Below are 12617 nucleotides of genomic sequence, written 5' to 3' on the forward strand. Positions count from 1 at the left end.
TTGTGAGAAGATTCTCAGTTTCTCCAAGTTCTGCCAAATCAAGTGCCCTTTCCTCAAAGTCGTCCATAAAAGAGTTTGCTACCAGAGGGGAGAGAGGACTGCACATGGCAACACCATCTGTATGTTCAGAATATTTGTTTTTAAATAAAAAGTAAGTTGAGGAAAAGACATGATGAAAAAGTGCTGTTATATCAGCTGTGAACTTATTGCTCATGAGTGACAAGGAACCTTAGTGAAAAGTGAGATGCTATTGAAGCTCATTAGTAAGTCAGTTTCACTGAGTTGAAGTGACTTGTGTATTGATAAAGTCAGCAGAGCTGTGAACATGATGCGCACACTAACGTACTAAAGATCTCAGTAGAGAGGCAAGATATATTGCCAAATCATACATGGGTGCATCGATTTTACTGGCAATCAGCCGTAACAGAACCTCTTTTTCATGAATCTTTGGCACGTGGTGGTCCTACCAGTGTACAAAGGAAACGCCACCACCATGCTGTTGCCACATGATGTTTATGAACAGAAGATTTCTAAGTTGACCCTAAATAATGAAAAGCGTGAGGTCGTCCATGTGGCAAAACGAATCCGTTAAACTTCAGATAAACAATAAATCAGTCAAACCTAAAGGCTGTAAATTCAACTAAATACCTAAGAATTACTATTACAAACAACTTAAATTGGAAAGAACACATAGCAAATGTTGTGGGAAAAGCTAACCAAAGACTGCGTTTTATTGGCAGGACACATAAAATGTAACAGATATACTAAAGAGACTGCCTACACTACACTTGTCCATTCACTTTTAGAATGCTGCTGCACAGTGTGGGATCCTTACCATATAGGATTGAGGGAGTACATCAGAAAAGTTCAAAGAAGGGCAGCATGTTTAGAATTATCACGAAATAGGAGAGAGAGTGTCACTGAAATGATACAGGATTTGGGGTGGACATCATTAAAACAAAGGCATCTTTCGTTGTGGTAGAATCTTCTCATGAAATTTCAATTACCAACTTTCTCCTCCAAATGTGAAAATATTTTGTTGACACCGGCCTAGATAGGGAGAAATGATCACCATAATAAAATGAGGGAAATCAGAGCTCGCACAGAAAGATATAGATATTCGTTTTTTTCTGTGCACTATATGAGATTGGCCTTTACTTAAAATATCCTTGCTTCCGTCACCCTCCAATAAGTTAACTGAATTTTCTGGCCTACAGTCAGCACCATTGTGTAGCAATGAGGAGTGTGGCGAAGTACTGTAGCAATGACGAGTGTAGAAGAAGTACTGTTAACTCCAGTGGTAACTATGACTGCTGTATCATTTGAGCATCTTTGGAATATACCCAGCAAAGTTTCTAGATCAAAAATATTTGTAAATCAATTTAAGAAGATCAGAGTTGAAGCTCAAATTCATGTATTTACAATAATGATAATATCAGTAAGATTAATAATAATAATAATAATAATCACAATGAAACTACCTGATGGTGGTCCGGGAAAAGTGACTGAGAACCACATAAAAGAAATAATTCTTCTTCTGTGCATGTAACTTCACAGTTACTGCTATTCTCACCTGTTGTTTATTCTGCTTTGCAGGAGATCCTACAATTAAGTGGGTTTTAAAAATCTTGGGCAGAAATGACTAAAATATAGAATGAGTTAAGTTTGGTGTTCTGATTTATATCACAATAAAGCAGCTGTGGTGCTACTAAGTTTCATAGTTTTGGTGGATTGCTACTAATGCGAGGTAAATATGAGGGTGAATCAAATATAAACTGGATCTTTTTTTATATATTTACTTAAGCTTCAGAAAAACTCATATACCCAAACTTATTTTCTGTATGGTTTCCTGAATGGGAAACATGTTTATCCCATCAGATAGACAGTTTCTTGATCCTATTTTCAGAAAATGAGCATGGCTATAACAGCAGCCAGTTGCACCTGAACACTTTGACAACACAATCAATGTCAAATCTGGGTCCTCCGACTCCTTTCTTTAGTGGTCCAAACAAATGAAAATCACAGGGCAATAAGTGCAAACTGTAGAGAGAATGTTCTAGTGTAGTCGAGAACAATTCTTACATTTTTTTTATTGAGTTCAGGCAGCTGTGTGGGGTCAGTTGTTGTCCAGGGTTGGAAACGTGGGCCTTTTGTGATCAAATGCTTGGTCCAAAGTTTGCAGTAGTATGCAGTGTTCACCATACAACATTCATGAAGAAAATCAATGAGAAGAACTCATTTAAATTAAAGAAAAGACTGTTGCAAGAATCTTCCCGTAGGGAGATGGTTTTTGGCATTGATAGCTGCAGACTTGCTCGTTTTGCACAATTCCATGCTGCTTTTCTCTCTCCCTCCCTCCCTCTCTCTCTCTCTCTCTCTCTCTCTCTCTCTCTGTCTCTCACTCACTCACTCTCTCTCTCTCTCTCTCTCTCTCTCTCTCAATTCTAGAGTGTAGTGGTGTACCCACATTCCATTGCAGGTCACAGTCCAGTGCAAAAAATGTTTCCCTTCAGTTTGGTAGCTTATCAGTAGCTGTTTGCACACCTTGAGATGATAAAATTTGTGCTCTATGATGAGAAGACAAGGGAACCACCTTGTAGACATTTTCTGAAATCTGAAGTTGTCAGCGCCTGTTGCAACAACAAGTGTTGTGGCTGCATGTGCTTTTGCATTTACGCAGTATTATTTACCTATCCAAAAACCACTAGTTATGCAGTATTTCATTCTTTTGCAGTTACACAATATTTTCATCTATTTTTTTCACTGTATCACATATGTGGTATTGTTTTAGTTCATTTTTTTTAGTAATTAAAAATTTGTCATTCTGGCAATAAGACTAGATGCATTGAGAGTCAAGGATATTAACTGACTGAAAAACCAATACAACCTATTTGTTAGTTACACGGTATTGCTTCTTCACTGACAGAGTGTATGGTAGAAGAAAAGCAGCTTTATTGAAAAACTTGACTGTTCCTAGTTCACCTGTGTGATTTAACTGCTGTTTTTATCTAAATCTTCAATTGGAGCATATATGAAGCTCACACAGATCACTGTCAGTTGTCTACATACTGGCAAAGTCAAGATTTATCGAATACCGATATTAAAGTTAAATAGAATGTACATTCTTGAGTCTAGTTATTCTGATAAATTGTAGAAGAAGTGGCTAATGAGATATTCTTTCACTGTGTTTTTAAATATTTGGGGAGTTTCAATTTCCTACTTGATGTTCACTGACAATCTGTTATAGACTTTTGTACCAGAATAAGAAATTACATTCTGAACCATAGAGAGGGTTGGATCTGTATGGAAATTATTTGTTCATTCATTCAAATCACTGTATACTTTCATTGTAATTCTTCATCATCATAGTTAAACCTATGACACGTGTTGTTTTTCTTTGTTCTACTGTATATATGATATATTAAAAAATATTCTCTTGATTTAAGGGATCCACAGTTTACAGAGATGCTAGATTTGCTTGCCATGCTGAAAAAAGGATTCTGTGATGGAATGAAAGTGAGAATAGGGAGGTTACAGAATTTAATATCTTCCTCATGCATTGGTGAGTTGCTATAACGTCTGCATTATTAAACTTACATTAGACAGTACAGTAACAATTGTATGGTGACACCATATAACTTTATTTTCATTTTTATATAATTATGCTTGAATCAGAAAACTTGTTTTCCAGAACATCTTGATTTCATGAACACTGTAGAAACCTCTGAAATGGTTTTTGAACCATTTAAACAGCTTGAGCATGATTACATTGGTTATCAGAGTCTAACAGATGTCCCAAGGGCTGTTGCTTATGATGAAGACAGAAGAAACTATCAGGTCAGTGGCCATTGTTCGAGCTATTTTGTGATAGCAGAATGTCACTTGCACAAAGATCAAGTGTGATATCTTCCACAAATTTTTGGAGTATGGTCCTGTGAAGCAATTATTGACTATGTCCACATGCAGTTTCACTGCAAATCTGTGGTGATGGCTCGTCACAAATGACTATTGTGACTTCTGAGCATTTTGTCTCTGTGAAACAGATTTCAACTGAATAAAGTACATAAATGAGAAACAGGTGGTCAGGTATACAGTAATGTAGCACACGTAAATTCAACACAACACATTGTCAGCAGAAGTTGAAAGCAGACATTTCCTGTGAACGGTAGGGATGTAGCTGCTGCTCCAATATTACTTTACATAAGGTGTTCCCCCATACTGAGTGCGGTGGCATGTTGATAAGACATTGGACTCACTTTTTAAGGGGATGGAAGTTCAAATGAAAAAAATTGTTTAAGGTGAATATGAAAATGGTTTCTTTCTTTCAAAGGGCACACCCAGTTTCTGTCCTCAGTCTAAGCTTTTATTCTGTCTCTAATGACCTCTTCATCGACAGAATTTTTAACAAAAATTCTCCTTTTCTTTCCACTTCATGGACACTTGGACTAATTTAACTTGTTAGTTTCCGTACATTTTCGGTTTGCTTGCTCATCCACAAAATTCATTTCTACTAATTCTAAACCATGATTAAACACCATTTTATTAAAACTGATTGACTACACTTTAGTCTTACAGACCTTTACATTAGGATTGACCACATCTGCATACACATCACATCACCTCCAATGTGTCATTGGAGATTCCTGGTAGAACGTCTTAAAGTGTACACCTCCATGTTGGTATTTGCCAGTCCTGCAATATTAGTAACTACATATGTAATAAATCGTTTTAGTACATTGTATAACTAGTGGAATTATCCCAAAACAGATTTTCTCTCAGAACTTTCAACTCACTTGTTTTTGAACATGGGATCCTTATTTCATATTGTTGCAGCTGCCCTTCTCCATCATTCCTGAACGTTTGGATTATCATCACACAAACATCTTATACCTAAGACTTCCTGGGAGATTAAAACTGTTTGCTGGAACCTTCACATGCAAGTGCTCTGCCAGCTGATCTATCCAAGCACAACTCATGACTCAAAGTTTGGTGGAGTTAAAGCTGTGAGGATGAGTTGTAAGTCATGCTTGGATAGCTCAGTTGATAGAGCATTTGAATGTGAAAGCCAAGGGTCCCAGGTTCAAGTCCTGCTCCAGCATATTGTTTTAATTTGCCAAGAAGTTTCAAATCAGTGCATACTCTACTGCAGAGTGAAAATTTGTTCTGGATCCTGTATGTGGACTGAAGCTACAAACTACTTCAGAGCAACATAATATAATCTCATCATCCATGACGCAAATAAACATTTTAATAGTAAAATATCTGTCTTGTATTTTGGCAAACTGAGTAAATGCAGTTATGCTTATATTGTCAAATATTGTTAAGTACATTTGTTGTATTTATTACAGTCACATGGGAAAGCTGTTCTTCAAATATAATTGTTTTTTGTTTTAGATGGTATGGTTTTAAAAATCACATAACTGCAAACTGTTCAGTGGCCAGAAACAAATCCTGTATATATTCAATTAAGATGTATCCCATTGCTGTGTGTGTGTGTGTGTGTGTGTGTGTGTGTGTGTGTGTGTGTGTGCGCGAAAAAATTAATTTTCTTATACCGAATGTACATTTTATTAATTTAAGGTCTTGTGGAATAAACCAACTTGGGAAATTCTAGATGTTCTTAGAAGCACAGAAGGACTGCATGGAAGAGCCCAGCTTTTTGGACTCTTGTTGAAGAGAGAAGGTCCAAATTATGAATTTAATGGTGCAACAGGTTTGTCAATTCCAACACGTTAACAGTAAACAATGAGAGCTTTTAAATAATGTAGTGAGTAAAGGTATCTATTATCCTTGCAGTTAAGACACTGAGCTTTGAGCAGGCATGAAAAAACTTAAAACATTGCTGAGCCTTAGACAGTACCCTTCTTTGGAGCTAACTAATCAACATAAAAATGCACCGTCCCATTACACACACACACACACACACACACACACACACACACACACACACAGCTACACTGTCCCGGTGTTGCAGATGCAGACACAACCTTCAACAGGGCTGTAACTTCTCATTATTTTGTACAGAAATAAGGAACATTGCTCCCATTGTTCTTCTTACCTCCTCAAAAGTGGTTTCCACCACCCAGTTTACCTATGAAATATTCTTGTCCATCTTTATGACACACTCCTCCATGTCATATGAGTCATGTTCCTGTGGGAGACCAGGTGGAAGACCTGTTCTATATATCCTCATAGCATATCATATTCCAATCTTGTTATAGGCATATCCTTTTGTAATAGAGGCAGGACCTCTGGTGGAAGCATTCCAGTTGTATACCAACCCTGCTGTCATGTCTGCCCAGCTTGTGGGCATGACCACCAACCATCTACGTCTACATCTATGTATATGCTCCACATGCCCATTTTCTACTGCAGCTAGCCATTCCTTTTCTGTTCTGTTTGTAACTGGAGCAAGGCAAAAAAACTGTGTATACTCTATTTGTTCCATACAAGCCCTGACTTTCGTTATCTTGCCTTTGCGGTCATTACACAAGTTGTCTGTTGATGGCAATAGAACTGTTCTGCAGTCTGTCACAAATGCTGGTTCTCTAGACTTCCTCTGTAGTGTTTCTTGATAAGAATAACTTCTTCCCTCCAAGAAATTCCCATTCGAGTTCACATAGCATTTCCGTAATACTCACACATTGATTGAAACTACCAGTAACAAACCTAGCAGCACACCTGTGAATTGCTTCAGTACCTTTCTGTAAACCAACCTGGTGGGGATCCCAAACAGTAGAGCAGTATCCAAGTATGGTTCACATGACTGTTCTGTATGTAGTCTCCTTTATAGATGAGCTAAACTTTTCCTAGAATTTTCCCAATAAACTGAAGTTGAACATTAGCCTTCCCTACAAACAACCTTACATGCTCATTCCATATCACGTCTATTTGCTGTGTCATGCCTATATTATCTAACTGACAAGATTGCGACAAACAGCACATCATTAGTACTGTATTTGAAGATCATAGGATTGAATCTTCTACTTCTTCTTATTCCCAGTCAAACACAAAGTTACCGCCCAACTGTGGCTGAGGACACAATTGATCTCTTATTAAGAGAACATATTACTGAGTACAGCATGCTCAATATTAGTGCTTCTCCTGTCTAATAGCAGCTTCTCTAAATTATGTTAATGAGAACTGTCCTTGCAACACATTGTTTGGTTCCATAATCCTCCTGGCCTCAAACTCTGCTAGCTCCTGGGCCATACCTTTCTCAACCACTACCCCGTACCCCCACCCTGTCCCCCTCATCCTGTTAATTTAAAATCACATTTCCCTCCTTGCAGTCTCCCTCCCTCTCTTTCTTTCCCTCTTTCTGTTCTACTGTTCTACCTTCCACTCACCCCTCTGCCCACCCACCTACACAGTCTACTTTTCTACTACATAGTGTGCTACACTCAACTCCCTGCACTCATTCAGTGTTAAATATTATAATGTCTGCATATTCTTTACACTGAAAACAGCTGCTTGCGTGCAGCACTTTGCGTCAGAGTATCCTCAACTTCTCTCTAGTGCTATCCTGCTGATCTCTTCTCCTCTCGGAGTGTCCTACTGCTGAGTTTTGTTCACTTTTTTCCTTTGACCTCGCCAGCTATTGCCATGACGTAATGTCAAGGTCTACTTGCCTCCTTATTGCCTGTAAATTTACACTACTCTTCAGTGGTTCTTCAGAGGCTGGGTGGAGGGGTAGAGACGCCTCTCTTAATATGGTCACACCCTGCATCCTAAGCCCTGTATTGGCTTCTCACAATGTAGTGCTGTCCCCACCAGAAGGCCCTCTCTCTTTCTCACTCTTGCCCCATGCTCTATCTCTCTCTCTCTCTCTCGCTCTCTCTCTCTCTCTAAACAGAAGTGCTGTTTGTATATTAACTTTAAGTCCAATACTTATCAAGGACCCCATTGTCAGAAGTGCATCAGCCCTCTTTGTGCTTTTGTAGCTTTTAACTTGTTATCAAATCCAGCCACTCATCAGCCCAGTGTTGGCCAGCCCACTACCGGGTCTGTAGCTCCTCTCGCCACGTCTAAAACCTTACTGTTGCCTCTTTTGTCATTAACAGTTGCCCGTTTTGTTATTAACTTTGTACTTCAGACTTGGCTTTACTCACGGATATAACAGTCTCAAATACAACAAACACACATCCCAAAACATTTGTAATAAATTCAGAATCCTTCATCATGCAAAAAAGGAAAAAAAAATAAAAATTCTAGAAAAAATCAAAAGTTGAGTCATTTTAAAATTTAGCCAGATACACTTACCAAAGAACAAACTGAACTACAAAACTGAAGATATCCTGACAGTTTTACTGGCACTCTGCTTACAGATAATCAAAATAGCAATTTCATTCATAGTTCCCACATTAACAGATGGGATTAATCATTCATAGTTTCCACACTAACAGATAAGATTATTATTGTCTCTATACAAGTGAAATTTTAAGTTTTCAAATTATCTATTTGGTTACATCTTTTTAGTTGTTATATTTTTATATTGTTTTGTAGTTTCTTTTCTATGAATATACACTGGTTTGCTTTAACTTTAACAGTCTTGCTGTGGCCACGGGAGTGTGTGTTTGGATGTCTGTGCAGTTGTGTGCAGGAATGTGTGTACTATTGCTAGTAGAAGAGCTAGTGCTTGAAAGCCGGTGTGAATGCTGTATTCTGTCATGTATTACTGTGCCCATGCTTTGATCCACTTTGGGTGAATGGTTGCCTTTCCCTTATTTTGTGTATTACTCCATCCAGGAATTTTCATTAATGTTTTACTTCTCAATTGATGTTTATTCACCAACAAATATTTATGGAATGATAATAGTTATTCCAATTCTGACAAAGTCAGTTACTGACAAGTTTGAACATTACTGACCCCTTGGTGTAATAAATTGTAATTGGAAAATACTTTTGCAAATTATCTACAGAAAAATGAAAAACTGATAGAAAACAACCTTGGGTAAGATCAGTTTAGTTTCTGGAGAAATTGGGGAACATGCTGGGTAATATCGATCCTTTGACTTACCTTAGAATATAGGCTAATGAAATAAAATCCTGCAAACTTGTGTTTATAACATTTGTAAATTTAGAGAAAGCTTTTGGCAGTGTTCATTGGAATATACGCTTTGATATTTTGAAGATGGCAGAGATAAGATTTAGGGAGTGAAAGGTTATCTGGAAGTTTTATATAAATCAGACTGCAGTTATAAGAGTTGAAGGACATAAAAGGGAAACAATAGTCAAGGAGGTAGTGAGACAGAATTTTAGCTTATCCCTGTAGTTATTCAATGTATACATTGTGCAAGCTTTGAAGGAAACTAAGAGACATTTGTAAAGGAAGCTAAAATTCAGGGAGAATAAATTAAAACTTTGAGATTTGTTGATGACACTGCAGACCGTAACACTGTCACATGCTGCAAATGACTTGGAAGAAAAGTTGAACGAAATGAACAGTGTCTTTAAAGAAATTTATAAGAGGAAAATCAGCCAAAGTAAAAAGCAATGGTGTGTTGACAAATTGAATCAGATGGTGCTGAGGGAATTAGATTAGGAAATGAGAGACTAAAAGTAGTCAATGAGTTTCATTATTTGGGCAGCAGAATAAGTGACAATGGCCAAAGTAGAGAGGATATAATATGCAGATTGTGCATAGCAAGAGAAACATTTATGAGAAAGAGAAATTCAGTAACATAGGGTATAGATTAAATGTTAGGAATTTTGTTGTGAAGGTATTTGTCTTTAATGTAGCTTTGTAGATAAGTGAAACATGGATGATAAGCAGTTCAATCAATACGAGAATAGAAGCTTTTGAAATGTTGTGCCACAGGAGACTACTGAATATTATGTGGATAAAATGGACGGCTGATGAGGAGGTATTGCTTTGTACTATGGAGAAAAGAAATTTATGATACAAGTCGGTTAAAAGAAGAAACTGCATAATAGCACACAACTTGAAGCATCATGGAAATGTTATTCTAGTGATGAAGGGAAGTGTGAGAGATAGACATTGTAGTGGGAGTCCTGAGTTTGACTAAAGTAAGCAGTTCAGCAATGTGTTTACATTACGAGCCCTGTGAGTGACAGTTCTTCCCCATCATTCACTATTTATGTGGCTGCATCTTACTTGTTTCCAAGTGGATGTGCACTCAGTGATTGCAATCTAGCAGAGATATGGCCCCTTCCACATGGGTAAGGAAACATTAGGATTAGCTGTGTCATAACACAGTACAAGGCCTACAGAACAACATGGAGCCTGTGTACACTGCAACTTCGTGGCCGTTGCACATGTGTGTGCTTTCCACGTGGATACGCAGGCCACACAAATGTCTGTGTCATTAGGCAAGGTAGTGTTGATCATCATCAGCAACTTCTGCCAAGCTGTGCCAAAGTTTATTCATCTTCTCTCTCACACATGCTGCCGTATGAACATAATGCTGATTGGACACACACTTGACAGGTAGTTATGCAGAGATGTAAAGGCCTGCACGGGATAGACTAGTGTGAAAAGCAGTATCAAACCAGTCTTCACACTGAATCCCATAAAAACAACAATACTTATCATTGGAAGTATGAAGACTTGTTTTAGCAGTGCTGGGTACAGCAACCACATAATCCAGATTTTCTTGTCTTTTATTGAATACATTTTCATATATTTTTAAGTATCACTCATATTTCATTGCTGGTATTCATCTTTTAATGATTTGGTGAGAGAATACATAATTTAAGTATTATCTTATGTATAGATGAAAATGCTGTGAAAATATTAGTGTTATATGAGGTGTGTTTAAAAAGTAAGGTGACTTTATATGTTTATGCTCCTCACGAGTATGCTGCCGGATATGATCATCTTTAGTGCATGATATTTTGGTGGTACAGCTGGTCACGATCTTCAGGTGCAATCGCTGAGTACCCAATCACACTAGAACTGAATGAACATCAGAAATGGCAGCTCCTTTATATGCCAGGCACAGGTCACTGCGCCTGCGTGAGATGTGGAAGAGCTGCCCCCTACGAAGTGAAGAATTACAGAGCTGCCAGCGGTAGAAACTGACAAAAGTGATAAATCGCAAATTAAGGTGTAACGGGTCGAACACCAGACCGTTGTTGTTTTATATCAGGTAAAATAGGGTTTCATATCTTGCTCAAAGGAAAACCTTTATCTCTATTAATAATGTCATCAGATAATCATATTTCGATGGATTTCTTGAGCATACAATCCCAGCAACGAAAAGCCAGAGCAACAATTTCCCTCTCTTTAAACAACGTGTTATGCCCTTCATTGAGACAATGTTCGGTGACGGCAGATTTTTCAGGCTGGATGTGATGCCAGTGTTCCACACATTGGTCATGAACAATGCTAATAGTCTGTCCAATGTGGGCCTTTCCACAATGGCAGGGAATTTTATAAACTCCAGGCTTTCTCAATCACAAATCATCTTGAACAAATCCAAACAGGGCTCTAGTCTTGGCCAAAGGCAAAAATAAACTTTTAATATAATATTTCCTGAGAATTCTAGAAATTTTTGAAGAAATACTTCCAGCAAAGGGTAGAAAAGCAACTGATTTACTAGTGTCCAGTGCTGGTTCACTTGATGGTCCAAACTGAAAAGCACGATTAATTTGATGATCGATATATCCGTTGAGCTTGAAGACAGCCTTAAAATGATCCAGATCATGTGTCAAATTTTCAGAATCAGAACTGGCATAAGCTCTCTTGACTAATGTACGGAGAACTCCCATGCACTGATGTGGTGGATGATAACTCGTAGAATGAAGATAACGGTCCATGTGTGTGTGTGGGTTTACAGTATACACCATGTCCCAAGGTACCATTTTCTTTTTTATGTACTATAACATCCAAGAAAGGTAATTTGCCATCTTTTTCAATTTCCATCAAAAATTTGATGTGTGGATGAAGACAGTTAAAATGATCTAAAAACCGATTAAGAGCTTCCATTCCATGTGGCCAAACAATAAAAAAATCATCCATGAATCTCCAAAAATATGTAGGTTGAAGAGAAGAAGTCCTGAGTGCAAGATCTTCAAAATCTACGGAATCATAAGGTGGCTCTATATTTTTATGAAAAAATATTCATGTTGTCCCCTTCAAAGTAAACCCCCTCAGATACAAACACTTGTGCCAACACTTCCTCCAATCCGCGAAGCACTTCTCATAAGCACTTTTTGGTACATCCTTGAGTACTTCCAGTGATGCAGTTTTTATTTCCTCAGTCGTTGAAAATATTCGTCCTTTCATAGGTCTCTTCACTTTTGGGAAGAAGAAATAGTTGCAGGTGGCAAAACCCAGTGAATATGGTGGCTGAGGCATGATTGTCATGTTGTTTTTAGCCAAAAAAATCTCTCACAAGCGCCGATGAATGAGCGGTACATTGTCATCATGCAAAAGCCATGAATTGTTTTTCCACAATTCTGGACATTTTTTGTGTATTGCTTCTCATAAACAGCACATAATGACGAGGTAATACTCCTTATTGACCCTACAACCTTGAGGTAAAAATTCATGATGCACTCTAATTGAAAAAAAAAGGAGCAAAACTTTGACATTTTATCGAACTTGGCGTGCTTTTTTCCGTCTTGGTTCTCTGGGATGCTTCAATTCGGAT

At 37.8% G+C, this 12617-nt stretch overlaps 1 protein-coding gene across 1 annotated transcript in view; it reads left to right on the forward strand.

Annotated features, from left to right (window-relative positions):
- The window catches only part of LOC124797849 (probable phosphorylase b kinase regulatory subunit beta), a 195084-nt gene that overhangs the window by 113276 nt on the left and 69191 nt on the right, over positions 1 to 12617 (forward strand). Inside the window, 3 exon segments of the mRNA XM_047260909.1 lie at positions 3447 to 3562; positions 3692 to 3837; positions 5581 to 5713. Coding sequence (XP_047116865.1) covers positions 3447 to 3562; positions 3692 to 3837; positions 5581 to 5713 — 395 coding nt within the window.

The sequence above is a fragment of the Schistocerca piceifrons genome, chromosome 5 (genome assembly GCF_021461385.2).
Source record: "Schistocerca piceifrons isolate TAMUIC-IGC-003096 chromosome 5, iqSchPice1.1, whole genome shotgun sequence".
Classification (NCBI taxonomy): Eukaryota; Metazoa; Arthropoda; class Insecta; order Orthoptera; family Acrididae; genus Schistocerca; species Schistocerca piceifrons.